This window comes from Nematocida homosporus (genome assembly GCF_024244095.1).
Source record: "Nematocida homosporus strain JUm1504 chromosome Unknown 4562, whole genome shotgun sequence".
NCBI classification, from domain to species: Eukaryota; Fungi; Microsporidia; genus Nematocida; species Nematocida homosporus.
The window spans coordinates 1-26,728 of NW_026250689.1; the positions used below are offsets into that span (position 1 = coordinate 1).

At 38.1% G+C, this 26,728-nt stretch overlaps 18 protein-coding genes across 18 annotated transcripts; 9 read left to right on the top strand and 9 right to left on the bottom strand.

Annotated features, from left to right (window-relative positions):
• On the bottom strand, positions 1–718 carry NEHOM01_0003 (uncharacterized protein; the record flags this gene model as incomplete). The annotated part of the gene is made up of 1 exon (XM_051488881.1): positions 1–718. A coding segment is annotated over one exon (718 nt), but the record flags the coding sequence as incomplete, so codon positions are not given.
• Positions 719–1,970: 1,252 nt separating this feature from the next.
• NEHOM01_0004 (uncharacterized protein) lies at positions 1,971–3,794 on the bottom strand (the record flags this gene model as incomplete). Its single annotated transcript, XM_051488882.1, has 1 exon — positions 1,971–3,794. One exon carries the CDS (start codon positions 3,792–3,794, stop codon positions 1,971–1,973), a length of 1,824 nt encoding a protein of 607 aa, XP_051344842.1.
• Positions 3,795–5,300: 1,506 nt separating this feature from the next.
• Positions 5,301–6,653, top strand: NEHOM01_0005 (uncharacterized protein; the record flags this gene model as incomplete). The annotated part of the gene is made up of 1 exon (XM_051488883.1): positions 5,301–6,653. The coding sequence occupies one exon, from the start codon at positions 5,301–5,303 to the stop codon at positions 6,651–6,653; it is 1,353 nt and encodes a 450-aa protein (XP_051344843.1).
• Positions 6,654–6,728: 75 nt separating this feature from the next.
• NEHOM01_0006 (N-terminal acetyltransferase B complex catalytic subunit) lies at positions 6,729–7,205 on the bottom strand (the record flags this gene model as incomplete). Its single annotated transcript, XM_051488884.1, has 1 exon — positions 6,729–7,205. The coding sequence occupies one exon, from the start codon at positions 7,203–7,205 to the stop codon at positions 6,729–6,731; it is 477 nt and encodes a 158-aa protein (XP_051344844.1).
• A 148-nt stretch (positions 7,206–7,353) lies between these two features.
• NEHOM01_0007 (uncharacterized protein) lies at positions 7,354–7,725 on the bottom strand (the record flags this gene model as incomplete). The annotated part of the gene is made up of 1 exon (XM_051488885.1): positions 7,354–7,725. The coding sequence occupies one exon, from the start codon at positions 7,723–7,725 to the stop codon at positions 7,354–7,356; it is 372 nt and encodes a 123-aa protein (XP_051344845.1).
• Positions 7,726–8,623: 898 nt separating this feature from the next.
• NEHOM01_0008 (large subunit ribosomal protein L34e) lies at positions 8,624–8,944 on the top strand (the record flags this gene model as incomplete). Its single annotated transcript, XM_051488886.1, has 1 exon — positions 8,624–8,944. The coding sequence occupies one exon, from the start codon at positions 8,624–8,626 to the stop codon at positions 8,942–8,944; it is 321 nt and encodes a 106-aa protein (XP_051344846.1).
• On the top strand, positions 8,945–10,879 carry NEHOM01_0009 (uncharacterized protein; the record flags this gene model as incomplete). The annotated part of the gene is made up of 1 exon (XM_051488887.1): positions 8,945–10,879. The coding sequence occupies one exon, from the start codon at positions 8,945–8,947 to the stop codon at positions 10,877–10,879; it is 1,935 nt and encodes a 644-aa protein (XP_051344847.1).
• A 306-nt stretch (positions 10,880–11,185) lies between these two features.
• On the bottom strand, positions 11,186–11,623 carry NEHOM01_0010 (uncharacterized protein; the record flags this gene model as incomplete). The annotated part of the gene is made up of 1 exon (XM_051488888.1): positions 11,186–11,623. The coding sequence occupies one exon, from the start codon at positions 11,621–11,623 to the stop codon at positions 11,186–11,188; it is 438 nt and encodes a 145-aa protein (XP_051344848.1).
• Positions 11,624–11,960: 337 nt separating this feature from the next.
• Positions 11,961–12,275, bottom strand: NEHOM01_0011 (large subunit ribosomal protein L44e; the record flags this gene model as incomplete). Its single annotated transcript, XM_051488889.1, has 1 exon — positions 11,961–12,275. The coding sequence occupies one exon, from the start codon at positions 12,273–12,275 to the stop codon at positions 11,961–11,963; it is 315 nt and encodes a 104-aa protein (XP_051344849.1).
• Positions 12,276–13,111: 836 nt separating this feature from the next.
• On the bottom strand, positions 13,112–14,026 carry NEHOM01_0012 (18S rRNA (adenine1779-N6/adenine1780-N6)-dimethyltransferase; the record flags this gene model as incomplete). The annotated part of the gene is made up of 1 exon (XM_051488890.1): positions 13,112–14,026. One exon carries the CDS (start codon positions 14,024–14,026, stop codon positions 13,112–13,114), a length of 915 nt encoding a protein of 304 aa, XP_051344850.1.
• A 31-nt stretch (positions 14,027–14,057) lies between these two features.
• On the top strand, positions 14,058–15,752 carry NEHOM01_0013 (translocation protein SEC63; the record flags this gene model as incomplete). The annotated part of the gene is made up of 1 exon (XM_051488891.1): positions 14,058–15,752. The coding sequence occupies one exon, from the start codon at positions 14,058–14,060 to the stop codon at positions 15,750–15,752; it is 1,695 nt and encodes a 564-aa protein (XP_051344851.1).
• A 1,031-nt stretch (positions 15,753–16,783) lies between these two features.
• NEHOM01_0014 (uncharacterized protein) lies at positions 16,784–17,695 on the top strand (the record flags this gene model as incomplete). The annotated part of the gene is made up of 1 exon (XM_051488892.1): positions 16,784–17,695. One exon carries the CDS (start codon positions 16,784–16,786, stop codon positions 17,693–17,695), a length of 912 nt encoding a protein of 303 aa, XP_051344852.1.
• A 226-nt stretch (positions 17,696–17,921) lies between these two features.
• NEHOM01_0015 (uncharacterized protein) lies at positions 17,922–18,302 on the top strand (the record flags this gene model as incomplete). The annotated part of the gene is made up of 1 exon (XM_051488893.1): positions 17,922–18,302. The coding sequence occupies one exon, from the start codon at positions 17,922–17,924 to the stop codon at positions 18,300–18,302; it is 381 nt and encodes a 126-aa protein (XP_051344853.1).
• Positions 18,303–19,238: 936 nt separating this feature from the next.
• NEHOM01_0016 (large subunit ribosomal protein L13e) lies at positions 19,239–19,832 on the bottom strand (the record flags this gene model as incomplete). Its single annotated transcript, XM_051488894.1, has 1 exon — positions 19,239–19,832. The coding sequence occupies one exon, from the start codon at positions 19,830–19,832 to the stop codon at positions 19,239–19,241; it is 594 nt and encodes a 197-aa protein (XP_051344854.1).
• Positions 19,833–20,081: 249 nt separating this feature from the next.
• Positions 20,082–20,513, top strand: NEHOM01_0017 (small subunit ribosomal protein S16e; the record flags this gene model as incomplete). The annotated part of the gene is made up of 1 exon (XM_051488895.1): positions 20,082–20,513. The coding sequence occupies one exon, from the start codon at positions 20,082–20,084 to the stop codon at positions 20,511–20,513; it is 432 nt and encodes a 143-aa protein (XP_051344855.1).
• Positions 20,514–20,983: 470 nt separating this feature from the next.
• On the top strand, positions 20,984–23,365 carry NEHOM01_0018 (uncharacterized protein; the record flags this gene model as incomplete). The annotated part of the gene is made up of 1 exon (XM_051488896.1): positions 20,984–23,365. One exon carries the CDS (start codon positions 20,984–20,986, stop codon positions 23,363–23,365), a length of 2,382 nt encoding a protein of 793 aa, XP_051344856.1.
• Positions 23,366–23,897: 532 nt separating this feature from the next.
• NEHOM01_0019 (uncharacterized protein) lies at positions 23,898–24,554 on the top strand (the record flags this gene model as incomplete). The annotated part of the gene is made up of 1 exon (XM_051488897.1): positions 23,898–24,554. One exon carries the CDS (start codon positions 23,898–23,900, stop codon positions 24,552–24,554), a length of 657 nt encoding a protein of 218 aa, XP_051344857.1.
• Positions 24,555–25,001: 447 nt separating this feature from the next.
• NEHOM01_0020 (V-type H+-transporting ATPase subunit F) lies at positions 25,002–25,382 on the bottom strand (the record flags this gene model as incomplete). The annotated part of the gene is made up of 1 exon (XM_051488898.1): positions 25,002–25,382. One exon carries the CDS (start codon positions 25,380–25,382, stop codon positions 25,002–25,004), a length of 381 nt encoding a protein of 126 aa, XP_051344858.1.
• Positions 25,383–26,728: the final 1,346 nt, after the last annotated feature.

Sequence of the window (26,728 nt, forward strand, 5' to 3'; positions counted from 1 at the left end):
TCCCCACCACCTCGTACTCTCCATACACCGAGCACCCTTTCCAAACCATACTCTCCTCACTAAACCCCAGCACTTCTACCCCCGACTCTCCCTCTCTACCACCCTCTCTACTCAACCTTACCTCTAACTCTCCCTCCATTCCTTCTCTCCTCACTACCTGTACTCCACTGAGCACCTCTAAATCTTCCTCTGCTAACTCACCAGACCGACCCAACTCCAGTAAAGGCCTCTTCTTCTTCAGAGCATTCTCACCATCCAATGAACTCGTCTCAATATAAACATGTCTTTGTGTCCCACTCCTGGTATACACTCCTAATACTAGCACATCCATGGGTAGAACTACTCCAGGTTTAACAATCAAAATCTCTCCTAAATTGATATCAGCCCGTCTAATATCTAAACTAACTCCTTTTCTTATCACAGGAAATAATTCATTATTTACTTCCTTATCTGCTCTGTATCTTTTTAGTTCAGATAAGGCATGTTTAACAATATTAACAGAAATGACCATAGCAACACAAGCAATGTAAGAAACACTAGAGAAAGGAGTAAAGTTAGGAATTAGCACAACACAACAGAGGAACAGAAAGAACAAGTTAAATGACTTTGTGAACTCTTTAAAGAGACGAATAGGTAAAAAGGTATAAATTGTATGTCTAGTGGTTTTAACACTATTAGTCCTTTGTTTGAACTTAGTAGGCGGGACAATCAGCTGCATAACTAGGCTGTAAGAAAAAAGAGAAAAAGAGTGACCCGGGAGAGACTCGAACTCCCAACCATTCGATCTGGAGTCGAAAGCGCTACCTTTGCGCCACCGAGCCCTCAAATAAGCAGTTGACTAGAGAGAGTGTGGGGGTATAAAGAAGAGGCTGGTTTTGTGTTTTTATGGAGAGTAGACATGTGGATATTGAGACGGTCTTAGATGAGTTTGAGTTTGGGTTTTTGTTTGAGAAGAGTCTGCAGAATGTAGCTGAGATTGAAGTGACTTTGCCATTAGCAGTAGATGTTGATTGGGTAGGACGTAAAGAGAAGTAATAAATGAGGTGGTATTGAGTTAGTATTGAGGTGGGTTGTGTTTGGTATTGAGTTAGTTTGGTATTGTATTTGGTTGTGTTGGGTTAGTTGGTATTGTATTTGGTAGTGTAGTGATAGTAGTGGGTTAATTTGGGATTGTATTTGATGATCGTATGGTGATAGTAGTGGGTTAATTTGGTAGTGTAGTGATAGTATATGATGATAGTATATGGTAATAGTATGGTGATAGTAGGGTAATAGTAGTGGGTTTGGTGCTGGTAGGGAAGAGTTTCAAAAAGAAGATAGTAGAAGATTAGACGGGGTAATAAACAGGTTTTGGTTTATCAGTGGCTATAAACAAATAGATGATAGTAGGATTGTTTAGATTTGAAATGTTTACATAACAAATGCATGGCCATTTAGTTAACTGGGTATAAATAGACATCGGGACTTTGTAAATATGATGGATTGAATAGGAATTGTAATGAGAATAGGAGGGGTTAGTATTTGGAGACTGGTAATAGACTAATTGGCTTGCAGAAGTTTATAGTAGATAGAGTAAAGATTGGTAATTGCAATAAGATAAATAATGGCTAGTAGTTAGTGTGCCTAAATAAAGACGGGTTAGTATTGAGTTGGTGTTAGAATATACGGTGCTAGATCTTTGTACTTGGAAAGGATCATAGAAGGAAATAACTATTGAGTTGGTAGAGTTAATATGCACTTAGTAGATATCTCATTGTCAGGGTGTTGGTGAATCAAGAGTTATACTGCATTGATTCTACACACTCTACGCCATTCTAATGCCAATCTCACTATACACAAATCCTAATCCTAATCCAATCTAACTCAACTCAACTCAACTCAACTCAACTCAACTCAACTCAATCTAATACTAACTTAACAACTGGCTTTATTGAACGACTGGACTGATGAGTAGCCGAATGATGAGAGTATTAGCCGGCATCGCTGAATGCAGTAAGATCCTCCTCGGGATTGTTGTGTCCATAGAAGTACTTGAGCGACTTTTTGAGGGCATTGAGCATCACTCCGGGTGTATGATGAATAATGGCTTTGGAGGAGAGACGGATGGCACTGTACTCGGACCAGTGCGTTCTTTTGACCAGAAAAACACCTGGTGAGGTTCTGGTGTGCCTGATTTTGTAAATCCGACCGGGAATGAGTAGTTTAGACTTGCCGGTTTTCTTGATCCGTTTGAGGATCTGGCGCAGGTAGACCGTTTTGTTTTTATATCTATGAATGCTGATAGTGTAAAGATGGGTGATCAAAAGGCGTAGTTCAAAGATCTTGCCGAGACAAAGCGTGGGCACAATGTCATTGCCGTAAACAACACTGGAAATTGAATTGTCCCAATCATCTGTATCCCACTTTTTGAAGATAGAGGGTTTATTGACAACGGGCGGCGGCGAGTAGCCAATACTACTGGTTTGATAGGCTGTGAACTCAGTTGATTCTTTCATAAACATGCAAACAAGTGTAGCTAAGGCGGCTCCTAGTGATTGGCCGACTGTTCGGATTTTAGTTAGCTGGTAGGTCTGCATATGGGCTAGAATAGCTGCTCGTTTGTTGTTAAAGAACTGCTGGGACTCCTGGAAGATACCTTTGTGGTAGAGGCCATTTTTGTACTTGTGATATTTACAATCTACATCAATCAAGGCCTCGCGACTATACATGGTGCCCTTGAAAGTGATGTAGAGTGTTTGGGTCTCTTTCTCCACAAACATAACGTATTCCAGATATTTACTATCGTCGTGTAAAATATCATGATACGGAATGCCTGTAAAAGCATGGAAGAACTTGGCTTCAGCTCCGATTGTTTTGTTTTTACAGGGACTACAGATGCATTTGGCTATCTTCTTTTGAATAACATTGAGCATAGCATGCACACTTAGAAAGGCTTGACCGTACGGTGCAATGGCATAACGGTAGTTTTTCAAATGATGGAGATAAAACTCCTCTGACTCCACATGCCAGGCATAGGGACTAGTTGGCAGTACGTCCAGTAGATACTTGGCATAAATTGAACGTTTATCTGGATCAAGTTCATCCGGACGGAATAGCTGTCTTTTCAGTCGCTCCCAAAGCATTGGCTTCTGTTCCAAGTAAGGATAGGGTGGTAGTTTTTTGAAATCTAGATTGTCCATGTACTTGTAGTACCCCAGTAACTCACGGCCGCTATAGATAAGTTCTGAAAGGTCGCGAATGTCACGAAACAGAAAGATATATATCTCTTTAAGAGTTAAGAGCTGGCCAGTTACTTCTTCCCCAGTAAGAAACTTGGCAATCGAAACAGTGTAGGCATTGGCCTTATAGGGCACCAAAGTACTTTTCTTCACTCGCGCGGAAATGGCTAAAAACATGGCCATACTAGGTGGCTTAAACCCGGGCTTTTTGCATTCACGGCAGCAGAGCCAGCCTGAGATCGGATCTCGATTGGGAAGGATCTTAAGATAGTAAACGGGCTCTTTAGTATTGCTAGTGAATTCTTCAATTCTTTTAAAGGCATAACCAATCAAATCATTGGAGAAAAGACCTTTCACAAAAATAGATATCTCAAGGATACCCATTTTAAGATCTTGTTGTGAATCAAGATGGATGTTAAACTCTCCAGTTTGTTCTGAAAAAGGAATGCGACTTCCATTATAGTAGATTTTGATCTGATGCTCTGTGCTAAGAACAGGGGCGCCATCCCACCACCATTCACCACACTCATTCTTATCAAGTACAGAGCATCCGTAAGAGAGTAGTTTGAGTTGCATGTCCATTTTTTAGCGAAAACAGCCAATGTTTATTTAGCCTGGGTTTGTGTTTGGTTTGAGTTGAGTTGATTTAGATTAGATTAAGTTGAATAAGAGAAATGTTCTAAATAAGTGATCTAAATACGAGTTTATTACAACTAAGTGGGGATCAGCAGCACAACTTTTGGGGCTTGGTAATGGCTGGGGCTGTATGAATGCCACGCCAGTGCATATCTTCAAGTTTGTTGTTAAAATCAATTGAGTTATTCCGCCGGCGGTAGTAAAGAATCAGAACTGTTAATATAATAACTAGTAGCAGAAGTCCGATCGGAATGTAAACGTTTATCATTCTCGGGGATAAGAGGAGAGACAAATAAGAAAAGAAGCCAATAGGCTTGGCTAAACACTCAGCTGGCTTTGGCATAAGAGACTGACCACTAATTGGGCTAGTCTTGGCAGCCTTTTTGGCCTGTGAGTTTTAAGAGAATATTGGGTTAGATGATGATATTTACAAACAATTAGTACTGATTTGCTTTGTTTAATGGTTATGTTTGTTTATAAACAAACACAATCTGTTGTAACTTGTTAATAAACGTTGAATAGTTTCTTTATACGTATGTGTGTTTGTATCAACCACGCATCTTAAAGAGGATCTCGAGATATCTCTACTTTAAAACGAGTAAGTGCTTGGGTAAATAACTTAGATATTGATTCCTTACTACTTTAAGCAATCCAACTCAATAAGAGCATAACTGTACGACGAAGATTGATAAAGATGTTCTAGGACTTTCTACGACTCTCTATGGCATACATGAAGGATTTACAGAGAACTATACCAGATCCAGAAACTGTCCAGACTCGTATACCAACATAATAGCAACACAATACTAACCCAACTTGTCTCTCATGGAGTACGCTTGGTCGAGATATCTTTATCCTCCCCTGGGGCCCAACAGTTAGTGTTAGTATTGGTGTTAGATAGTCGGGTCGATGTCATTCTTAATGGGAATAACCGATTTATTTGAATGTATTATGTGTGTGATTTATCTACTTGTTTTAGGTATCTATATCATTAGTGGTGTTGTACTTAGGGTTGTTTGGTCTGATGAGGATCTGTGATTCTGGTTTGGTAGGGGTTAGATGAAAATCACAAACTATGATAGATATGGTCAAGTCTATGACAACGTGAATTAGATTTATTGCGGGTCTTGATAGGAATTAGGGCAGTGTTTTGAAGTGATTCGGTTGGGCTAGCACAGGGTGTCTTAATTGTCCGGGTGAGTATGGCTTGAAGGGGCTTTGTTTCCAAGCTGTATCTGGCTGGCTAGCTGGTTAGAGATAATTAAGACATGGATTGGATGAGTAATATAGTGAAGTAGAGTGTAGTTGAAATGAATGGGACTTGCCTTGTGCATAACCAGATCAGCCAATCAAAGGCCGCCTTAAGCCACCAATTTACAACTACGTTTAGATAGGCCAATGAAATAAATAGAGGTATATTGGCTCTTCGTTCTAACGATCATTAAAATGGAGAGTGTTCATAAAACGGACACAAAGTCCCCCAGCGACTCAGTATCTACTCCTAAGGAGAGAGAAAAGACGAAAGGAATTGTTGTGCTTGGTATCGGGTTGATCTGTAGTTTTATTCTAGCTATCTTTGAATATTACACCAAAAACAAACTGTTTCCCTACTTGCCATGCGGTATCTTTGTTTTAGCCTTAGTGGTATCAATTATTATGAACTTGGTTTGGTCGAATAGCAATCTTATCTCTAGACTTATTGCTTTTGTTGCCTCTCTCGCATTCGTCAACTGTATTGTCCTTGTCTACTACAAAAGCATTGGGATGGAAATCATAGTTTCAACTTTCTTAATTGTGTGTCTTTACTCGGTCATTCTTAACTTTATCTTCTCCTATGCGCTTGACGGACTTAATGAGGCGCCTGAGGTCTTGGCCATCCAGGAAACTTTCCTTTGTTTTCTGGTTACTCTTATTCCTTCGGCCTTGCTCATTGTGATTTCGCTCTTCTTCAAGTTCACGATTCGCGAGGAAATATCATTCTCGGCTATGGCGGTTTCCTTTGCGGTCACCAGTATTTATGCCATCCATACATGCCTCAACGATAGTATCTTTAAAGAGTCCCGAAGTTTCGGCCAAAGATGTCTTTTTGGTCTGTCACTAACCTTGGTTCTTCTTACAACCATTCTTATTGGCCTAGCCCGCGCTCTCTCTCGACAAGGATCTATCTTTTGGCAACTGTTGTGTGTTCTGCCCTTTGTCCTTGCTTACTTGTTAATCACTGCCGCCTTATGGGTTTCCTTTGGTATTAGCATTACCAAGTACACCACCAAACTCGAGCAGCTCAAAGTCCTTATCCAGGCCAAAGGGCCTTTTTACCACAAGGTATGTTTATTCGCTAGTCTCATTACTCTGGGTGTTGGTGTTCTTCTTTTGATTTTCGCCCATCGCAAACAGGACTCCCGTGCTGATCCCATGTTTATCTTCAAAATCATTCGACCCACCACGCTTGAGCTAAACGAAGAGGTAATTAATCATATTATAAATGCCACTATCATCAATGACCTTATTAAAAACCCCCCTGAAGCTAACGACTCAAACCCAAGTATCAATACTCCACCACCCAGCTCAGATACTACCACTACTCCTCCACCACCCAGTTCAGATACTACTACTCCTCCACCACCCAGTTCAGATACTACCAAGCCTCCTCCGTCAGCTACCCCAGATACTACCACTACTCCTCCACCAGCTAGCTCAGATACTACCACTACTCCTCCTCCACCTGGCCCAACCACTACCACCACAACCACCACTAATCCTCCAACACCTACGCCATCTACCACTACCGCAACCACTTAACCCAGCCCAACATGTAGCTATCAGCCTATCTTCAAATAAATCCATTCCAAACTTAATCTTTATTATCAACCCACCTCAACCCACCTCAACTTGCCCTTTAAGATACTTCCTCATATCATAACCATCTTCAGCCGGTTCAATATAGTACCCAGGCACTTGCTTATGCACCCCATACCCGTGTTTGGTATAGAAAGCAATTGCACTCTTATTAGAACAGCGCACAAACAGATCAATAAACACCGATTCTTCCTCACTGGCATTCCTTTCAAACAACTCCATTAACCCACTGCCTAAACAACACTTCCTTACTGTTGGCGCAATACTTAAAGCCGTTACATGTGCATACTTAGTCTCACTCTTCATATACTTACCCGTCGACCCAAAGAGATATCCCACCACACTACCATCTGTCTTAACAGCCATACAGTGCTGATTATGCGATTCAAAGTAGCTCGTATAGAACTCCAAGGAAAAAGAGGCTGTCATAGCATCTAAGTTCACCAAATTGACATCAAGTAAGTCTAGTGCAGTTAATTCATCGTATACGAACATTGATAGCAACAAGCCAGCTAAAATTGCAAAAAGGATTTCCGCTTCGGGGAATCGAACCCCGGCCATCGCCGTGAGAGGGCGAGATCCTAGCCACTGGACCAAAGCGGATACATCCGTTACCTTCTAGTCTACACCACCTCAATCCTATTTATCTTAATCCAATCTCCTCCTCTTCTTCTCCATCGACTGCCTCTATAGCGTACTTCTGTCTCATTTCGGCCAAACTAACTCCAGCTCGATCGGCTAGTAATCCAATGATTTCTTCTGCCGTGTCTTTGATCCGATTGTATTTATGCATCTCTTCTAGATACAGTTGGGTTTTATGGGCACATTCATTATCATTCAGTCCGAGTTTATCGTATAAGCATTCAGTACTAATCCAAAGCAGAACGGCTAATGTACTACTGTACGTATAGATTAGTTGCCACTTATCTCCAACTCTTTCAACCAACTCTAATTCTTGAAACAACTCTAATCCCACTACCTCAACTAACTCCTTCTCCACCCGCCACTGTTCCATCAAGTACTTCATAAAAGCAATCCCACCAATTCACTTAACTACTCTTCTAACTCAATACTCACCCCATAAACACGACTTATTCTAACTTAGAAGGCAACCACACCATACTTGATCTATCTATTTATATATTACATACGTATTACGATACGTCTTACGATACGGGTACAAACCCAATACCAACAGATTTATTAGCTTAGCTTGAGTTAGTATTTAGTTAGTATTTAGTAGTGGATAGAGTAGGTTATTGCGAAGACAGTCTAAGCTCGTGAGTAAAACGAACCCAGAGTCAACCACTGATCTTTCTGTATCAGCCGTATCTATTAGTTTATCTAAACCCAAATCCTATACTAAATCTTAGATCTATTCCAAGATCTACCAGCCCAGAACATAACTACTGACTACGCACTAACCCAATAGAACACCCTAATATCCTATTCTACTAAACCCACCACCACTTCAAATCAACTCTATACTTCAAATCAACACAATCTCAACTTACTACTAATATAATCTCAACTTACTACTAATCTCAACCCAACTTACTACTAATATAATCTCAACTCAACTTACTACTAATCTAATATAATCTAAACTCAACTTACTACTAATCTAATCTAAACACCACCCTAACCTAACCTAAACCCAACACCAACCCAACCCAACACCAACCCCATCCCAAACCAACTCAACACCAATTCTAATATCAATTATATATTTTAATCTACTAACCTAAAGATAAGATAATTTTGAAACAAAAAACAACCTTAACCCCTAAGTCTATCTTATTTTTTAACAATCACAACTATCCATCTAAATCTTATCTCCTTCACCAACTACTATCTAAATAATAAGCCAATACTAACTCAATGTATATTTTTATATTTTTTAGGCCTTGTAAATGGCTGAAAGAGTAGTTAGAGCAGGATACAATCCTTATGTTACACCAAGTAATATTATGAAGTTAGTGAAGAACAAAAAAGGAAAGTTAATTCATGTTAAACAGAAGAAGGCTGGTAGTTATCAAAAGTGTGGAGATTGCAAGGAAAGATTACAAGGTATTCTTCCTATGAGACCAGTAGACTTTGCCCGACAGACTAAGTCTCAAAGGACTGTTAACCGAGTGCATGGTGGTAGTATTTGTGCTAAGTGTGTAGAAGGAAGGATTCTTAAGTCGTTCTTCCAGGAGGAGAAGAAACACGTCAAGGAAATAAGCCAATAAATGATCAGTCTCTTTAAAACAAGTAGCGGTGTTGATGGCATGAGGAAGTCTTGGTTGCTTTATGTCAGTAGTGTTATAGCAGTTAGATTCTTTGGGGATGAGATAACGGTAATTTTAAGCGATAAGGGTATTAAGAAAATCATTCATTATGATAGGAGTGGTGGTGGTGTGAGTGGTGGTGATAGTCGAGATAGTAGTATTCAGGTGGGTAATAATGTATCTAGTACCTTAGCTAGTAATCAAGTGGGTACTGGTAATGTTAATGGTATTAGAGATAGTACTGGTACTGGTAATGGTAATGGTACTGGTAGAGATAGTACTACTAGAGATATTGGTGTTCAAGTGGGTAATGGTAGTATTAATGTTAGAGATAGTAATGGTGCTGGTAGTAGTACTAGAGATAGTAATGGTAGTAGTAGTAGAGATAGTAGTATTCAAGTAGGTAATGGTAATATTAATACTAGAGATAGTAATAGTAATGTTAATAGTATTAGAGATGGTAGTAATCAAGTAAGTAATGGTAAGACAAGTAGGAATACTACTCAACTAACTGGTGGCAATACTACTAATAGAAATGGTAATAGAGATAGTAGTAATAGAAATAGTAGTAGTAGAAATAGTAGTAGAAATAGAGATAGAGATGGTGAACGGCGGGGGTGTTGGGTGATAGAAGTGGGGAGTCGGATGGATGGGTTGAAAGTTGAGGAGGTGAGAAGAAAGGTACAGAGTAATGGTGGTCGGTTGGTTTATGTTTATGACCGGATAATGCGGGGGATCAGTATTTGTGGGGGTGAGTTAAATCGGTGGCAGAAGGTTATGCTTGAATTAGGAGTGGAGGTGGTGGGGATAGAACCGGATAAGAAGTATCGGAGTAGTTACTTACAGAAAGGTATTCCTGATAACTTCTATGTCAGTAGAATGGCTGAGTCTAGTTGGTTGGGTAGTGGTTGGTGGAATAGAGTAGTTAGTAAGTACGTACGGAATAGTTACTTGGTGCGGAAGTCTTTTTGGTTTAAGTGGTACCGAGATATGTATGTTTATGCTGCTAGTTTAGAGACTGGTAGTGGAGTTAGTATTCATGTGCTGGATACTAATGGAGTGTTTAACCATCCGGAAATAGAAGGAAGAGTACGAGTGAAGAAAGTACTAGGTAGGAACTTGCCATTGGATGCACATGTGGTTTCGGTTGTTACGGCGGCGGCTGGTCAGACAACGGGATTAGGGAAAGAAGCTCAAGTTTATGTTTATCCGGTCTTTGATCGGTCTTTGGGATACTTAAGTGATATTCTTTGGGGGTTAGAAAGAGTTGCTAGTGAAGTAGTTCCTTGGGTTTCAGTTGTACTCTTACCCTTCTCTGGTGAAGTTTCGGATATTTTGGATGGAGCTCTTAAACACTTCTTTGATCGGAATGTTCATGTAGTAGCTGCAGCTGGTAATGATAGTAGTAATTCTTGCCAATTTAGTCCTGGTCGGTCGGCTTATGCCTTAACAGTTAGTAGTTTAACCGATACTTACCAAGTATCTAGTTGGTCTAACCAAGGTACTTGTACTGATGCTTACTCACCAGGTTTAGTTACAGTTGGTCAAACTCAAACTAATTCCTCAACAACCACCAGTACAACTCCTCATTACCGCCAAGAAGAAGGCACAAGTCTTTCTGCTGCCTACACAGCCGGGTACATCTCCCAACTTATTGAAAGAACCAACTATACATCCCAAGCACTCAAAACCTTCTTCCAATCAATTCCCAATCAAATCACACCTCTTCCCCACCAAAGTTCACTCTTCCCAACTATTAACTCCAATCACACATACAACTCCATCATTTATGATGGTCTAATTCTTATCCTTTTCCTATGTCTTCTTCTCATCCCGTTCTACTTCCTATTCAAGAACCGCCGCTATTCATTCATCCGGTACAACTCCCGCAAATAACTACCAATTCACTTAAGATAAGATTAGATTGTGTTGGGTTTTGATTAGATTGAGTTAAGTATTATGTTAGTTGGTGTTTATATACTTACTTGTCTACTTACTTATCTATATCTACCTTCTTAACTTCACATAGCTTCACATAACACAACTTAACTCAATCTAACCCAAACTTAACTCAATCTTATCTTAACTCAATCAAATCAAATCAAAACAAAACACAACCCAAACTTAACTTAATCTTAAAACAAACCCAACCAAATTTAAATCCAGTTCAATCCTAATACCATTTAATAAATTGATGCCATCTTAACTCGCACTAATTAACTCTAATAAAGTCGCTTGAATAGCCGGATTAATAAAGGCTGAGAAAGTCCTTTCTATATCCAATAACTGCTTATTAACTTCTTCTTCTAGCATATGTGTACCCGGTTCTATCTGAACTTTCACTAAGTACCGACTGTTAAGAATCCGACTTAACTTAAAGAGAATACTTAATCCAATCAAACCAACCATTGAACAATGAGGAATAGTTGGTACAATCCCAATTTTCACCTCTAAACCATCAACTACTACTCTTTCCAACTCAACCACCCGTAATTCTTCTAAACTATAATCATGTTCCGGATCCTTTATCCCCCGCACTAATTGAAACACACTTTCAGCCGAAACCATCAACTCTCCATACATCCATTCCAAAGGATATTCCACCCTTTCGCCACCCACAACCACCGGTGAAAAATTCATCCCCCATCCATCACTCCCTCCTATATCACATTGGATTGAGTTAAGTTGAGTATGGTGTGGTGTGGTGTGGTATTGAGTTATGTTAAGTATGATGTTGAGTATGATGTGGTGTTGAGTCTGGTATTGGGTTAAGTATGGTGTGGTATGATGTGGTATTGAGTTAAGTTAAGATAAGATAAGTTGCTTACATATACATACACAATACAATAACAACCCATATCTAATCTAATCAAAACACAACAAAACACCAAGACTATCTAATCAAAACACCAACACAACCCATATCTAATCAAAACACCAACACAATCTAATCTAAAGACTAACTCATTTATTATCATTAGTAGTTAAGAGCTTCACCCTTAGCCTTCTTCTGGGCACCAATTTCAACGTGTTTAGCCCTCTTAAAGACTTTGCACTGCTTACGCTTGCAAGTAGAACATTCCATCTTCAGAACTACTTTCTTAGTAGTCTTAGCCTTTCGGTGTAGAATAGGCTTAGTTTGACCTCCAAAACCTTTCTGTTTACGCTTATACCTTCTAGCCCCTTGAGCTAAAGGTCTTTCTTTACTCTTCTTATATAGAGATACTTTATGCACTACATGCTTATTACAGCTTTGGCAATGAGTTCTTCTTGTTTTGGGATAGTTAACCATTACAGGGCTAAAAAATAAAAGTTAAAATAGTAGTTAAGATTGTATTATGTTGATAAGAGGTAGATAAGTAAATATTTAGACTTGGTTAATAGTTGGATTTAGTTGGTTCATTGGGTTGAAGACTATACTGAAATTTTAGGTTGAGTTGATCGGAGGATTCTTCTGAATTAAGTATTAAGTGGGGTTGAGTTGGTATTGGGTGGTGTGATGTATTGGGTGGTATGGTATTGGGTAGAGTAGAGTTGAGTTGAGTTAAGTTGATGTTAAGTATTGAGTAGAGTAGAGTTAAGTTGGGTATAAGTTAAGTATAAGTTGAGTATTGAGTTAAGTATGGTATGGTATGGTATTGAGTGGGGTTGGGTATTGAGTAGAGTTAAGTATTGGGTTGGGTTTAGATTGAGTAGAGTTAAGTTTAGCATTGAGTTGAGTATTGAGTTGAGTAAAGTTTAGTATTGAGTAGAGTATAAGTTGAGTATTGAGTTAAGTTAAGTATAAGTTGAGTATTGGATGGTGTTAATAAATGGACTAAGTTAAGTTAAGTTAAGTATTGAATTGAGTAGTAAAGATAAGTAAGTATACCAACCGAATACCAACATAATACTTAACTCTATTAAAGACATTCCTTGATATAAATGCTGGTACCATTTATTAGATAAATAAGGGTGTGTTGGAATAAGATGACGTCATATTAAGTTAGTATTAGTTTAGTATTGAGTTAGTATTGAGTTGAGTAGTGGCCGTATGACAGTACTACAGTAAAGATAAGATAAGATAAGTAAAGATAAGATAAGATAAGTAAAGATAAGATAAGATAAGTAAAGTAATGCTTGATTTAATTAGGCGGCAAAAGATATGCCATTCTCTTTGAACTTGATAAGTAGGAAGAGAAAGTCTTCAGGAGTCATTTTAGCCGCTCGTTCTTTCTCTAGTTGACTGCTGGTTAGGGCTTGAGTTAGGGCATTTTCTTGTTCAGGAGTTAGTTTGGACTCTTCTTCTGGTAATTCTGGTTCTTCTAGTAGTTCTACTTCCATATCTTCAGTTGGACTGACTAGTAAATTAGCAGTAGTAGTAGAACTACGTTTGAATAAGAGATTACGAATAGCATTCTGCTTAAAGATTGATCCGATTGTTTTGTTCTTCCGGCTAAAACAGATCTTAACTAGTCCATCAAATTCATTCAAGTCTATATTAGGCTGTTCCCGTTTAGGCTCAATCCGGACAATACTTGACTCTACCTTAGGAGGCGGCCTAAAACTCTTCTTAGATACTTTCATAACATGTTGCACATTAGCCCTTATCTGCACAGAAACAGATAAGCGACAGTAATAAGAATCTCCTACCGAAGCACATAAACGTAAAGCAAATTCACGTTGAAACATTAGAACAGCCGCTCTAAACCGACATTTTAACAACTTAAAAGTCAAAGGACTGCTTATCTGATAGGGCGTATTGGCCACACATAAATCAAATTCCGGAAAATCAACTTCAATTGCATCACCAATCACCAACTGTAATTTTTGCCGTCTTTGTCCCACCCGTTTAAGTAAATCACTTGCTATCTTTTTATCCGTTTCGATAGCTACTACTCTTTTAGATCTTTCTAATAATTTAAGTGTTAAATTTCCACTTCCTGGTCCTATCTCTAAAACTGTATCTGAAGGTCTAATTCGGGCTTTATCTACTAAAACTGATACGATACCTGGATTCTTTAATAGATGTTGGCCAAATGACTTCTTGAGTGTTTCTGACATCTATAAATTATTTAATTTACTTGGTCTAATTATGCATAGTAAGTACGAGTACGATAGTAGTGGGGTCTCTTCTTCCCTTCTAGCAGTTGGTTTATTAGTTCCTATAGTCCTTGGGACTTATTCCCGGGCTTTTAGCAAGAAAGAGATAAAATCTCTTATCTGTGGTTGTAGTGAGTGTCAGAGAGGAGTTAAACGTAGTCGGGGACTCAATTGGTGGCAGATTATCTTTTGGAGTGCTTGTTGTTTGTTAGTTTTACCTTTGCGAAATATCATAGTTAGGGAGTATGGTCGTAGTGGGACTTTTGATCCGTATAAGGTCCTGGGAGTAGCTAAGGCAGTGGGAGCAGCTGGTATTGAGAAGGCTTATCGCGAGAAACTGCGGGAGACGAAGTTTAAAGTCAGAGATAGACGTAAGAGTAAAGAAGTCTTACAGGAAGTCATTCGGGCCCACCAGACCCTAAGTGATGCTAAGTTGCGGGAGAATTGGGATAACTTTGGGGAAGGTGAGAAGAAGGAAAGTCATGTAGTGGCTATTCCGGCTTGGGCAATGAAGAAGAGTTCAGCTGGGTTTATGTTGGCTGTTTATTTGGTCTTACTAGGCGTAATTCTGCCCCGAGTAGTTTCGGCTATTTGGAAGATATCCTTTAACTATGCGGCGGTGGGTTTAGAGTATCGGAGTACTGAAAGACTTTACCAGCGCATGAAAGGAGTCAAGAAGTGTTTTACCTTGAATACATTAGTGGAATGGCTGGCTGAAGACTGTTTTGAACTGAGTGAGTATAAGTGGCGGACGCCTAGTAGTAATCTTAAGCACTTAGTAAGTATTCTAGTGAGTGAATGTACTATTCCTTTAAGTAGTAATGAGGAGAGGATGGGAGTAGTTATTGGATTTAGTATGTTATGTTTACGTAATGAACAAGTCTTAGCTAGTTTACATCAGGATGATATTGGGTATGCTCAGGATATCTTGTTAAAAGGGGCTAAAGCTATTCGGATGATTAGTTTAGTATTGAAACAGAAGGAGATTTACTATTTAGGGTACGATTTAGAAAGAGCTGTAGTTCAATCTGTACCTGATGTGAAGTATTGGGAGATGCAGTATCCTGATATTTCATTTACTGATACGTTTATCAATTGTTTTGAAGGTAAAAAAGAAGAGTTAGTTAAATCAGCTGCTGATCAAAGAGTAGATCAAAGTATGTTTAAGGCTAAAATTACAGCTATTGATTTGTATACGACTGTTGAAGGTCCCATTACTAAGGAAGAGTACATTACTGGTAGTCTTAATCCTAATCTTCGGGTGGTTATTACGAAAGAAGGTAGTCAGACGGGGTATAAGGCGCCTGTGCATAAGAGATTGCGCCGGGAAGAGATAGATTTTGGTGATCTTTCTTTACTGGAAACAGATCTCTGTCCTGAACTTAATCCGGTTGAGTTGGAGAAGGCTCCTGTTCTATTACGACATACAACTTGTTTACCAGTTCATGCTCCCTTATGTCGAGTACCTCAGACTTACGACTGGGCAGTTGTAGTTGAAGTAAATGGTGTACCTCTAGCTAACTCACCACCATTTACTCCTGGTCCTTGTGATACAGAAGTCCTTTTTAAACTACCTGCCTTACAAACTCTATCTACTCAGAAGAGAGTTATCATTGACATTCGGTTGATTTCCTGTAAGTTCTTTGGCCGGGATGTTCTAGCCCGTAAATCACTGACTCTTAAGTAGTCCACTTATATCTACCTATCTCTACTGAGCATGAAAACAAGTGATAGTTGTCTATCACTCATTAGTGCGTATAACCCAATAAAAGCATACTCATTAACACTTTATTAAGATAAGATAAGTATTACGTTGAGTTGGTTTATGACCTACTTACTCACTACTTAGTACTCACTACATACTAACTTAGTAGTACTCACTACATACTAAACTAATACTAACTTAATATGACGTCATTTTATTTCAACTCACCCAATACATACTCAATAAATGGTACCCAGACTTATCTCAAGTACTATCTTTAATAGAGTATTAAGTTAGGATTAAGTTAAGTTAGGCCGTAATTATGTAGGTCTCTTCTTTATTAGCTGGTTTAGTTTACTACCCGTTCTTACTCAACTACTTAGATTGAGTTAAGTTAAGCTAATTTGTCTTACCATTTATATAACTTAGTACTTACTTAATACACACATAAACTTAACTTAGTACTTACTTAACTTAACTTAGTGCTTACTTAACACGCACATAAACTTAACTAATACCTACTGTTGTGCCCCAGCGGAGGTATAGGACCTCTCATCCAAATATACTCAACGAAAGACAAATTGGGTTAGTATTGAGTTGGTATGCGAGTCTGAGTCGTTTCTAGACCTGATATAGTTCTGTGCGAATCCTTCATGTATCTCCTGGAAGTCTGAGAAAGTCCCTTATCAATCTTCGTCGTATATTTATACCCTGAAACAAGTGATAACAAGATTGAGTTGGTTTTGGAATATCTTAGCTTATCTAAAGTAGTAAGGAATAAATATCTACATTATATGTACTTACTCGTCTAAAAGTAGAAATGAGTTGAGAATCTCATTAAAGATGTGTAGGGAATCGTACAAACACCACAGTTGGTATTGAATAGACATACTTAGAAAGTAAGTCTTTTTGATATTCTACTAATTTAGAGAATTTGCTTGGCTAAGACTAGAATATTTTTGATATTGATATAGTATAGATTATAAATAAAATGTGAGATAGCAAATTGTAAAATGAACAAAAGGTTAAATGAATACTCTTTGAATGTTTATCAAGTAGTTTGCTTGGTTATTGGTTTGTGTTGTGTCTGGTGTAGTGCTGGTGAGGATTTAGATGAGATGGGGTTGTTTGGTCCATCTAAAGAAGACATGTTATATATAGATAGTCAACTAGCATCGGTTTATGATGAGATAACCAATGCAATAAACGAGCTGAAAGACTTAAAGAATAAACGAGCAATGCGAATAGATCGAATAAAGCTGGGCCAACAGGGCCTCATGGAACAAGAACAACAGCTTTATACGGGCTTGGAGTCAATCCAAAGCAATCCCAGCGGCCTTGACAAATTAGAGGATATGTTCAAACAGAAGAAGATTAAGGTGATATCTGAACTAGTTAAAGAAGAATTAATACAGGAAAGTCTTAATATAGCTATCCAACAAATGGAACAATGGTTATCTAAATGCGAGAATATCCAGATGCCAGAGAAATCGCGAAGGGAGAGCATAGGTAAGCTAGCAATGATGATAGAACCAATACAGCAAATTACGAGTGACTTAACGGGCCCACAAAATCAATTCCCCAATCCAAAAATAAGCAGAATTGAAATTGATCTAATCGCAATAGGCGCCTTATGCGATTCCCATGAATTAAAACGCCGATTCGTTACGATCATGGTAACAGAACTAATCAAAATAAGACCTAATATTAATACGTTAGACCGGGACAATATAACTCAAGTTGTGGATTCAGTGATAGATCAAGTATTGATAAATGATAAACTCAAAAGCCCCGACATCATATCTACGATAATTGAAAAAACGCTAGCTCAACTTGATGGTACATCTAAAAACACGGAAGTCAAAAGTGAAAGTGAAAGTAAACAGAAGCCCACAGATCCCGAACCCTCTAATTCAAGAGCTTAATCAAGCAATCCCCAAACTAACGAAGCAGGCATGGACGGTAAACTTCACTCACTAGTGAATTTGTTTATCAAGATTCTACATCGTCTTCTGATGACGATATAATTCAACTATCCGAGTTGGATCAACAGGGTTGTATACTAAGTTAGACTCAGAGCAAGAAAAGCTTCTCTGGAAGTTTATAAGTAGCAGAAGCAACTATGGATTCAGATCCACTCCTGTTTGGAGAATGTTTGATATCAACGAAGCTAATCAACCCAGAGAGTATGGACTATCTGGCATTGCGTTGCAAGATAAAGATTGGGTTTGTCTGAACCTTGATTGGGAAGAAAGTGAACTGATGAAGTTACTAGATGTCTTAAAGAAGTTCAGTAAAATCATACTCAATGCGGAAAGTGTTGAGATATCGAATCCTCGCGGCCCTGCTGGTTTATTAGTCCTAACCCAGCTCTTAACACTGTTCGAAAACTCAAAGTTGAATGCTATGAAGGAACCTCTTGAGATTCTTATCATTTTGCCGTATATAACTTGCCCTTCTTTGGAGTCATCATTCAACAATGTTGATTTGCAGAGCCAGGACCGCGAAAGGCAAAGATCTCCCGTTTTGTGAATGCCTAGCTATTAATACTAACCTTCCAAAATGCAAACGACCGTCTAACAGCCCCGCAAAGGTTTATGTTACAGGCCTTACTGAATACCTTCAACCCAATAGGATGGCAAGCTCTTAGGCACTTCATTAGAGGTGTCCGATGGCATTTTAGTATTCCCATGACCATGAGTTGGATAGGGTTCATTGGCCAACACCGACTCTATTAAAGACATTTCTTGAGACGAGTATCGATGTGATTTGTTAAATAAATATGGTTGTGTGTGGATGACGTCATATTGAATTGTAGGGTAGATATGTAAAACTAAATTGGTTGAATCAGATTGACTCTATTAAAGTTGCAAGGCGTAATTAGCTGGCAAAACATCAGGTAGATCTTTGGGTTGGGTTAGTAGTGGTCGTATTGGATTGGTATTGGATTAGTGGTTGGGCTGGATATGTTAAGAGCAACACTAGCTGTAGCAGAGACCACACAAATAACTCAATATTTACAAGGAGTATATGTCAAACCTTTATATCTTATCTGTTCTCCAATAGCATCGACTGTAAAAGAGGGCAAGCATGTCTATGGTCCTGAATAGCAGGTTATAATGGAATATGACGAGCTTCGCTTTCGGCAAATAGTTTTGAAGTTTCAAGTTCGGCGAGTTACAAGATTGGCGTGCAACACTTAATACTTACATAAACTCAACTTACTACTTACTTACATAAACTTAACTTAGTACATACTTAACTAATACTTACATAAACTTAACTTACTACATACTTAACTCAATACTTACATAAACTTAACTTAGTACCTACTTAGCTAATACCAACTCAATACTTACATAAACCTACCTAATACTCACATCAACCTACCTAATACTAACTCAACTCAATACTTAACTCAAAATAACCCAATACGATTTATTGATAGTGATTAAGATACGCAAGGTCTTACTTCTTCGTCATGGGGAACTCTCGGAGCAATCCTGACTTCTCCTTAGAGGCCCGTCGAGAAATACACTCATTACGCAAGGCATTCATAGTAGCACAAGCAGTTGCTTCCGCCACTACCTCACTACGCGGCACAAACTCAATCACTGGCTTAGCCCGAACAGCCGGCATAATAACTCCACGATGTTGCTCCATACCAGATTCACGAGCCTCCTTCATTGAAGCAAACACAGTCGTCTTACTTAAGTACTCCTTAATCCGAGCTACATTACGTGCTACTCCCTCCTCAGAGTAACTGTACCGCCGGCCATCAACAGCAATACCTAACTCTCTAGCCTGAGTAGCCGTTAAACCAGCAGCAGACACTTCCGCAAAAGAAAAACCACGTCCTAATCTCTCCTTGATATTATAACGACGTGAATTACAACGTACAACCGGTCTTAATTGCTCAACATTCATAGGTGCTATCTTTTTTGCCTTTTCCAATCTTCGCTCCCGTCTAATTCGCTTTTGAATCGGTTGTTTAAACCAAGTCTTATAACGCAAAGAAGTCTTTCTAAAATGTCCAGTAGATAATGCGTGATTATGTTTCATCTCCCTGGGTGGCTAAAATAAAAAAACCAATTATAATGTCATAGTTAATTTTCCAAAAATTACCCGATATGGTAATTTTAAATTTCACAATTATAAGAACGCAATTATTTCCTTTTTAGGTAATCTTTATCTTTACTTTATTTCCAAACTATACATCTATTTAACTTAAATACTACTCCTACTTTATCCTCTAATATCTATCTACTCGGCTTAGATATGCTTATTTTTTAATTTTTTACTCCCCCCGTCATGAGTATTGCTAGTGTAGTTGCTAAAGGATCTAAAAAAAGAGCCATTGCCCAATGTATCTGTACTAAGTCAGATAAGCACGAAGTAATCGTTAATAATAGGCCTTTTGCTTTAATGCAGCCACAAATGTTGCGATCTAAAGTTATGGAAGTCTTTATGTTATTAGACCGGAAGTATTATGAGAACTTAGCCTTTAAAGTATCAGTACGTGGTGGTGGTGACGTCACTAGAATGTACGCTATTAGACAATCTATTGCTAAGGGTTTATTAGCCTTTTATGGTAAGTTTATTGATGAGCAAGTGCAAAGTGAGCTTAAGGCAGTGATTGCTAAGTACGACCGGTTTATGTTGGTGGCCGATTCAAGGCGTAAGGAGCCAAAGAAGGCGGGAGGACCTGGTGCTCGTGCGAGATACCAGAAGTCGTACCGATAAGCGAATAAAGGTTACTTATTAGTTTAGATTAGATTAGGTGGGGTTGGGTTTTGATTAGGTGGGGTGGGTTGAGTTTAGATTAGATTAGATTGTGTTTGGTGTTGAGTAGTATTGAGTTTGGTATTGGGTTGAGTTTAGATTAGATTAGTATTGTGTTAAGTTTAGGTTGGGTTAAGTTGACAAACAAGTACTAGTCACTTACTACATGATTAACTTGCTCACTACCTATACTACACTATACTACACTATACTACACTAACTTATACTATACTACACTAACTTATACTATACTACATCACACTATACTATACCAACTCAATAGGACAGTTATATAGAACTAATAAAGGTACTAGTGATGGTATTAAGTTGAGTTGAGTATTAAGTTGAGTTGAGTATTAAGTTGAGTTAAGTTAAGATGACGTATATCAAAAAGTAGAGTATAAATAGAATAAAAAGATAGTGGTTGGTGAATGGTTGGAAGTTTTAGCCGCTGTTTGTGGATTTATCGGATTGTTGTCTTGGGTTGTGTTGGATTGGTGATGGGTTGTTGGGGTACAAGACATTGTGTTTATGAGAAGTTTATGCAACAACGTGACTTATCTAAACGGGTGGTAGAGGTCTTGTGGAAGTTGCACCGAGCTAATACAGAAACAATTACTCAATGGGTTACAGAGGAGATAGAAACACGTGCTTTATGTGATGAGCTAGCCCGGCAAAACGAACAGATATCGATTAGTTTGCAAGCGGCCCAAACAAAACTGAATGAGTTGAAGTTTATTGGTATTCAAAAAGAAGAGATAGTTAAGCAAATACCTGAATTAGTCTCAAAACTAACAAGCCGGCCGGATTATTTACAAGCTTGGCAAAAAGAGATACAGAGATTGTTAGATGGCCTCAAGAATCTCAATCATTCTTTAGAGACTAGACAAATGGAGCCAGAACATATGTCTGAAATGAATGAGTTGGAAGATGTAGTAAACCAGATCAAGTTAATGCCCGTCCAAAATAAACCTAATTTAAAGCCGCCGAAGCCTGCCGGGCATAATAGTCTAAATAATACTACTCCGGATACCTTTATTGATCTGCCTGGACCCAAAACCAACTCAATATCAAACCCCGAGGAAACTCAAACTTTCCAAGCAAGTGGGCTAATAATGGCGGATGAGTCAATGGATGCACTCATAGGAGATGATGTTGTTGGTGATGATGATGATGTTGCTGTTGTTGGCGATGAGGATGTTATTGTGGTTGTTAGTGATGATGATGCTGTTGTTGTTGGTGAAGCAGAAGTTGTTGTTGTTGATGATAGTAGTAGTGTTGACGATGATGTTGTTGTTGTTGATGATAATAGTAGTGCTGGCGATACTGTTTTTGTTGGTGAAGTAGAAGAAGAAGTTGTTGTTGTTGATGATAGTAGTAGTGTTGGCGATGATGTTGTTGTTAGTGATGAAGATGATGAAGATGAAGAAGAAGATGATGTTGATGAAGGGGATAGGGATAGGGATGGTGAGTGGGTTGTAAATGGAAATGACAATCAAAGTAGAAATCAGTGCATGTCTGGTTTGTATGGTGAAGATGAAGATCGTTGGAATGCTGTGGAGAACGATGATGATATACTCGAGTCTATTTTAAGTAATGAGATTAAGTGCCTTTATGAGATTCTGTTGCGGAAGTCTAATAGAAGCAACAAGACAGAAATGGAATGTTTCCGAACCAACTTATATTTGTCAACAAGTACTATGGTTGCCAATAGGTTTGAACTGGTTAGTTATAACCCTCAAAAGAAATATATGGTTCGGTTATCTAAAAACTGGACTAGAGATTCTTTAAGAGAATTACACAGTGTGCTATCTAATTTCAGCCTATTCAAATTCCATGTCACCCATATTATTATTCTAACTCCTGATGTAATCTACAGTCTTCCTATCTTAGGCAAACTCTTATCTCTGGTTGATTTTTATCCAACGGATAATGAGAGTCCATCACTTGTGATTAGTATATCTCCATTCCAGAAAACGACCGGCTTAATCACAAACCCTTCCCTATATGAAATTGAGCAGCTAGAACAGGCGATACAAGGTTATTTCCCAACTGCCGAACAATTAACATACTCTATTACATTGTATATTTGCTATCTTACCGCAACTATTCAGCAGGTTATTTGGCCCTTATTATCCCGCCTGCCACTGATTATTTTAGGCCTCTATTCTCCTACACTCGATAAGATCGACTTTCTTACCAATATGAACTGGCAGAACAATTATAGTATTAGACTGGTTCTTCCATACTCCAATGCAGTTCTATATCTACCACCCCTGACTCAGAAAGATAAACCAGTCCCAACTTGCAAGTTGCTATTTATTAGTACTAAGCCTTTCAAAGAAACGGACCCTCCAGGCCCGCCCTCAAGTGTTGTTGTCGCTGATCTTACTGGATATATACCAAACAACAACTCCAACCCCAACCCCAACATTCAACCCACTGCCTTAGCTGTAACCTTTTCCTTTGATGTTTTCATATCCTATCTTATCTTTGGCTATAACTACCACCATGCGGTCCAGTGCATTTCACTACTCTGCCCACTTTCCCAATATGTCCATAAGGATGCCCTAGATATTGAAGCTCGACTACTAGCTGCCCACCCCACCTTAATTCCTCTTTTTACACTTCAAATCACCGATACTTCTGCCGAGCCAAACGAGGACGGCTCAGTTGGACTCTCCCTTTGCCAATCCAATCGAAACCCGTCTAAATCCAACTCAACCGACAGCATAACATCCCTCAGACAACTTATCAACGACCTTGCCGAGGCATCAGAAACATCTCCCCCACCCCAATTTGCCATATCTTAATAAAAGCAATCATTAACTAACCCAACTCAATACCAACTCAACTCCATCTTAACCAGTACATACTCTATTAAAGACATGCCTTGAGTTAAGTGCAGATGCCATTTATTCAATAAATATGGTGTAAGGATGACGTCATATCAAAGTATATCGTAGGTCTGCAAAACTAAATTGGTTAGAGCATTCAGGTTATATTAAAGTCACATGCTAGTAGCAATATCAATTGATAGCTATTAGTAAGTAACTTACCATTAATCAGGTTGATTGTGTTAGTATTGTCTTAGTATTGTCTTAGTATTAGCTAGTGATCGTATGACAGCACTACCCTTACCTACCCTACTCTTACCTACTCTTACTTAACCCAGTTATCACTACTAACCCAAGCAACAGTCATTTTATCTAAATTATCTCCCACACACAAATAACCCATGAATATTTCTAAGACTTATAAGTAAGATAAGGAAATAAGATAAGGAAATAGATAAGGAAATAGATAAGGAAGAGAAGTAGAAGAGATGGGCCTTTTTAATTTTTAATGGATACTCATGACTTGTTAGTGCAAGAGTTGCATGCTAAAGACCAAAAGATTACAGAAGTCTTAGAATTAGAAAGATTACAACGAGTAAAAGTCTTAGAATTAACCACTAGAATTGGCGAACTAACTAAAATTCTAGATAACACTACAAGTGACTTAAGAGCAGCAGAAAAGAAGATCAAAAGACAAGAATTATCCAATCGTCAACTAGAACGTAAATGTGCCGTTCAAATCCGCCGTCTCAAACAAACTAAATCCTTATCTCCAGATGAAAAAGAACGACGTATTCTCGTACTTGAATGGATCATTCAACAACTAGGCGATTACTACTACTTCCCCAGTCAAGAAGTCCTTGCCCTAGCTGAAATCTCCGATCCTAATGACTCTATCCTTACCCAACTCATTAAACCCCTACATACCCGATCAGAAACACCATCTAATCCTCTTATTTCATCTACTCCTACTCCTCCTACACCCACCACTACCCCCAATCCAGCCATTATTCCTCCTCCCGACCAAACCAGCACTCATCCTAACCCTATCCACCCTAACCCTATCCATCCTAATCCAGACTTACTAACTCGTCTTGATGAGAACGGTATTCAAAGCATCCTTGATATTCCTATCGATAATCTTGATAAGAGCCGACTTAACTAACAGTGCAACTACTTACTTAACTACTTACTCAACTACTTACTTAACTAACTTGTCCAAAACACGCACACATTCACCAAGTCCTAAACCAGGACACCAACTGAATGTTAATCATAACGAATAAAGATGGTTTTCAATTACTAGATAACGTTAAAATAAGCACCCATTCAACTTAAACCTCTTTAATCTAAATTACACGTGTGATTAACTTAAGATTAACTTAATACAAACTTAAGACCAACATGATAGCAACTTAATACTTAATTTGATAACAACTTAATACAAACTTAATACAAACTTAACAATAATATAATAACATAATAACAGAATATCAACTTAACTACTTGTATTACTTAACTAATTATTTAACTAAACACCTATCTCTATTAACTAGTTAACTCAATCTAACTCAATCTAACTCAATACCAACTCAAACCAACTCAATCTGAACTACTTACTGCCAGTTAATTCTCTTAATCTAGTCATGAGGGCTATCTCGGCGGCTGAAGGTTCAGCTGACTTTTCAGGTATTTCTAAAATCAAAGGAAACATATCTATTTTCTTAGCTATCTCTTCCTTAAGAATCTCTTTGGCTTTTCTTCCCAACAAAACAATCGCTATCTCTTTTCTTTCCATTAGCATTTTAAACTTAGTTTGTAATTCATCTTCATCTGTATCCTCATAAATTGGATGTAAATAGTTAAACACTCCATAAGTTGATTGAGTACTCCATTCCGATCCATTTATCCCCGTAAGCTTAAATCCAGTAATAGTTGCTTCATCGGCTAGAATAGCTATCTTAGTACGATCTGACAGAGAAGCAAATGACATTAAAAAATTGCGTACTCTCTTGCTAGTATTGGGTTAGATTTAGATAACATTTGCCTTATCTTAATCTCAACTTCATCTTAACTTCATCTTAACTTACTTTAAAATCAAAACACTCCATTAGATAATCATTTAGATTCTCATTGTGTTCTTAAATGATTTAGATACTGTAGAGTGTCTTTATTGAAATATAAGAAGACTAGTTGTCTATTTAGTTGAGTTAGTATTGAGTTGGTATTAGTGTTGAGTTGAGTTGAGTTAGATTGAATAAAGTTGAATCAAGTTGTATTAGTAGTTAATCAAAGGCTTTTATTAGCAATAATGAACTTATCTAGATAAAAACACATATGATCATCATTATATCTGAGTGGATATCTAGATAGGTTTAACTTTCTTGTCTATTTGATGGTTGTAGATAGTACAATCCTTGACTCTTAAACAAGTCAGTGTTTGTATTAGGTGACGTATCAGGTACTCTGGCTCGTCGGCACATAACCCAATCCTACCCTAATAAAATCAGACTACATTGCTTATCTTACTATTGCGTCCTGGTATATCTGTATCCTAAACATATCTAAATACACTACTTCTCTTAAATAGATTCGTTCTCCACCGGTCTACTAATTAACATTCTAATAGACTGATGTAGATCTAGATTTACAAGATAATAAACAAACACTAAGTGAAATTCCCAAAAGAAAATCAGAAAGCATACTATTTACAATATTAGTAGGGATTGGATTGAAATATTTGGAAAAATTCACAACAATTATAATAACTCAATCTCTGACAATTTATTAGAAGAGACAGACTAACACAATTAAAACCAATTATATTCTATGCTTATCGTGTTACTAAGAGGCAACCCGTCATTCTCAATCAAAACCAATTAGACACTCTTCAGATTTATTGAATAAAACGTCATAGTTGATTATGACGTGTACAACGTCTAAAATTCAACTAAAGTAACCAAATACTTCACTAGCTAAGAGCATTGTAGACTGAATACCAAACTAATTCTTCTAACTCCACTCAACTCAAACTCCACTCCACTCCACCCCACCCAATACTAACTCCACCCCATCTACTCCTTCAAAAGCATCAACCCAACCAAGTACTCCTTAGGAAACTTAGCCAAACTCTTCTCTAAATCCAAACTCTTCTCTAACTCTAAATCCAACCCCATTTCAATAATCCGATAACTCTTCCTTATCTCCCCTAAAGATACTTCTTTAAGCTTCCTTAAATTATCAACTGTACTTAAAACAACAATTACTCCATTATTATGTCTATAACAATCCAACTCTACTCCACCAACTCTAATCAACTTAGATATAAAGATACGTTCT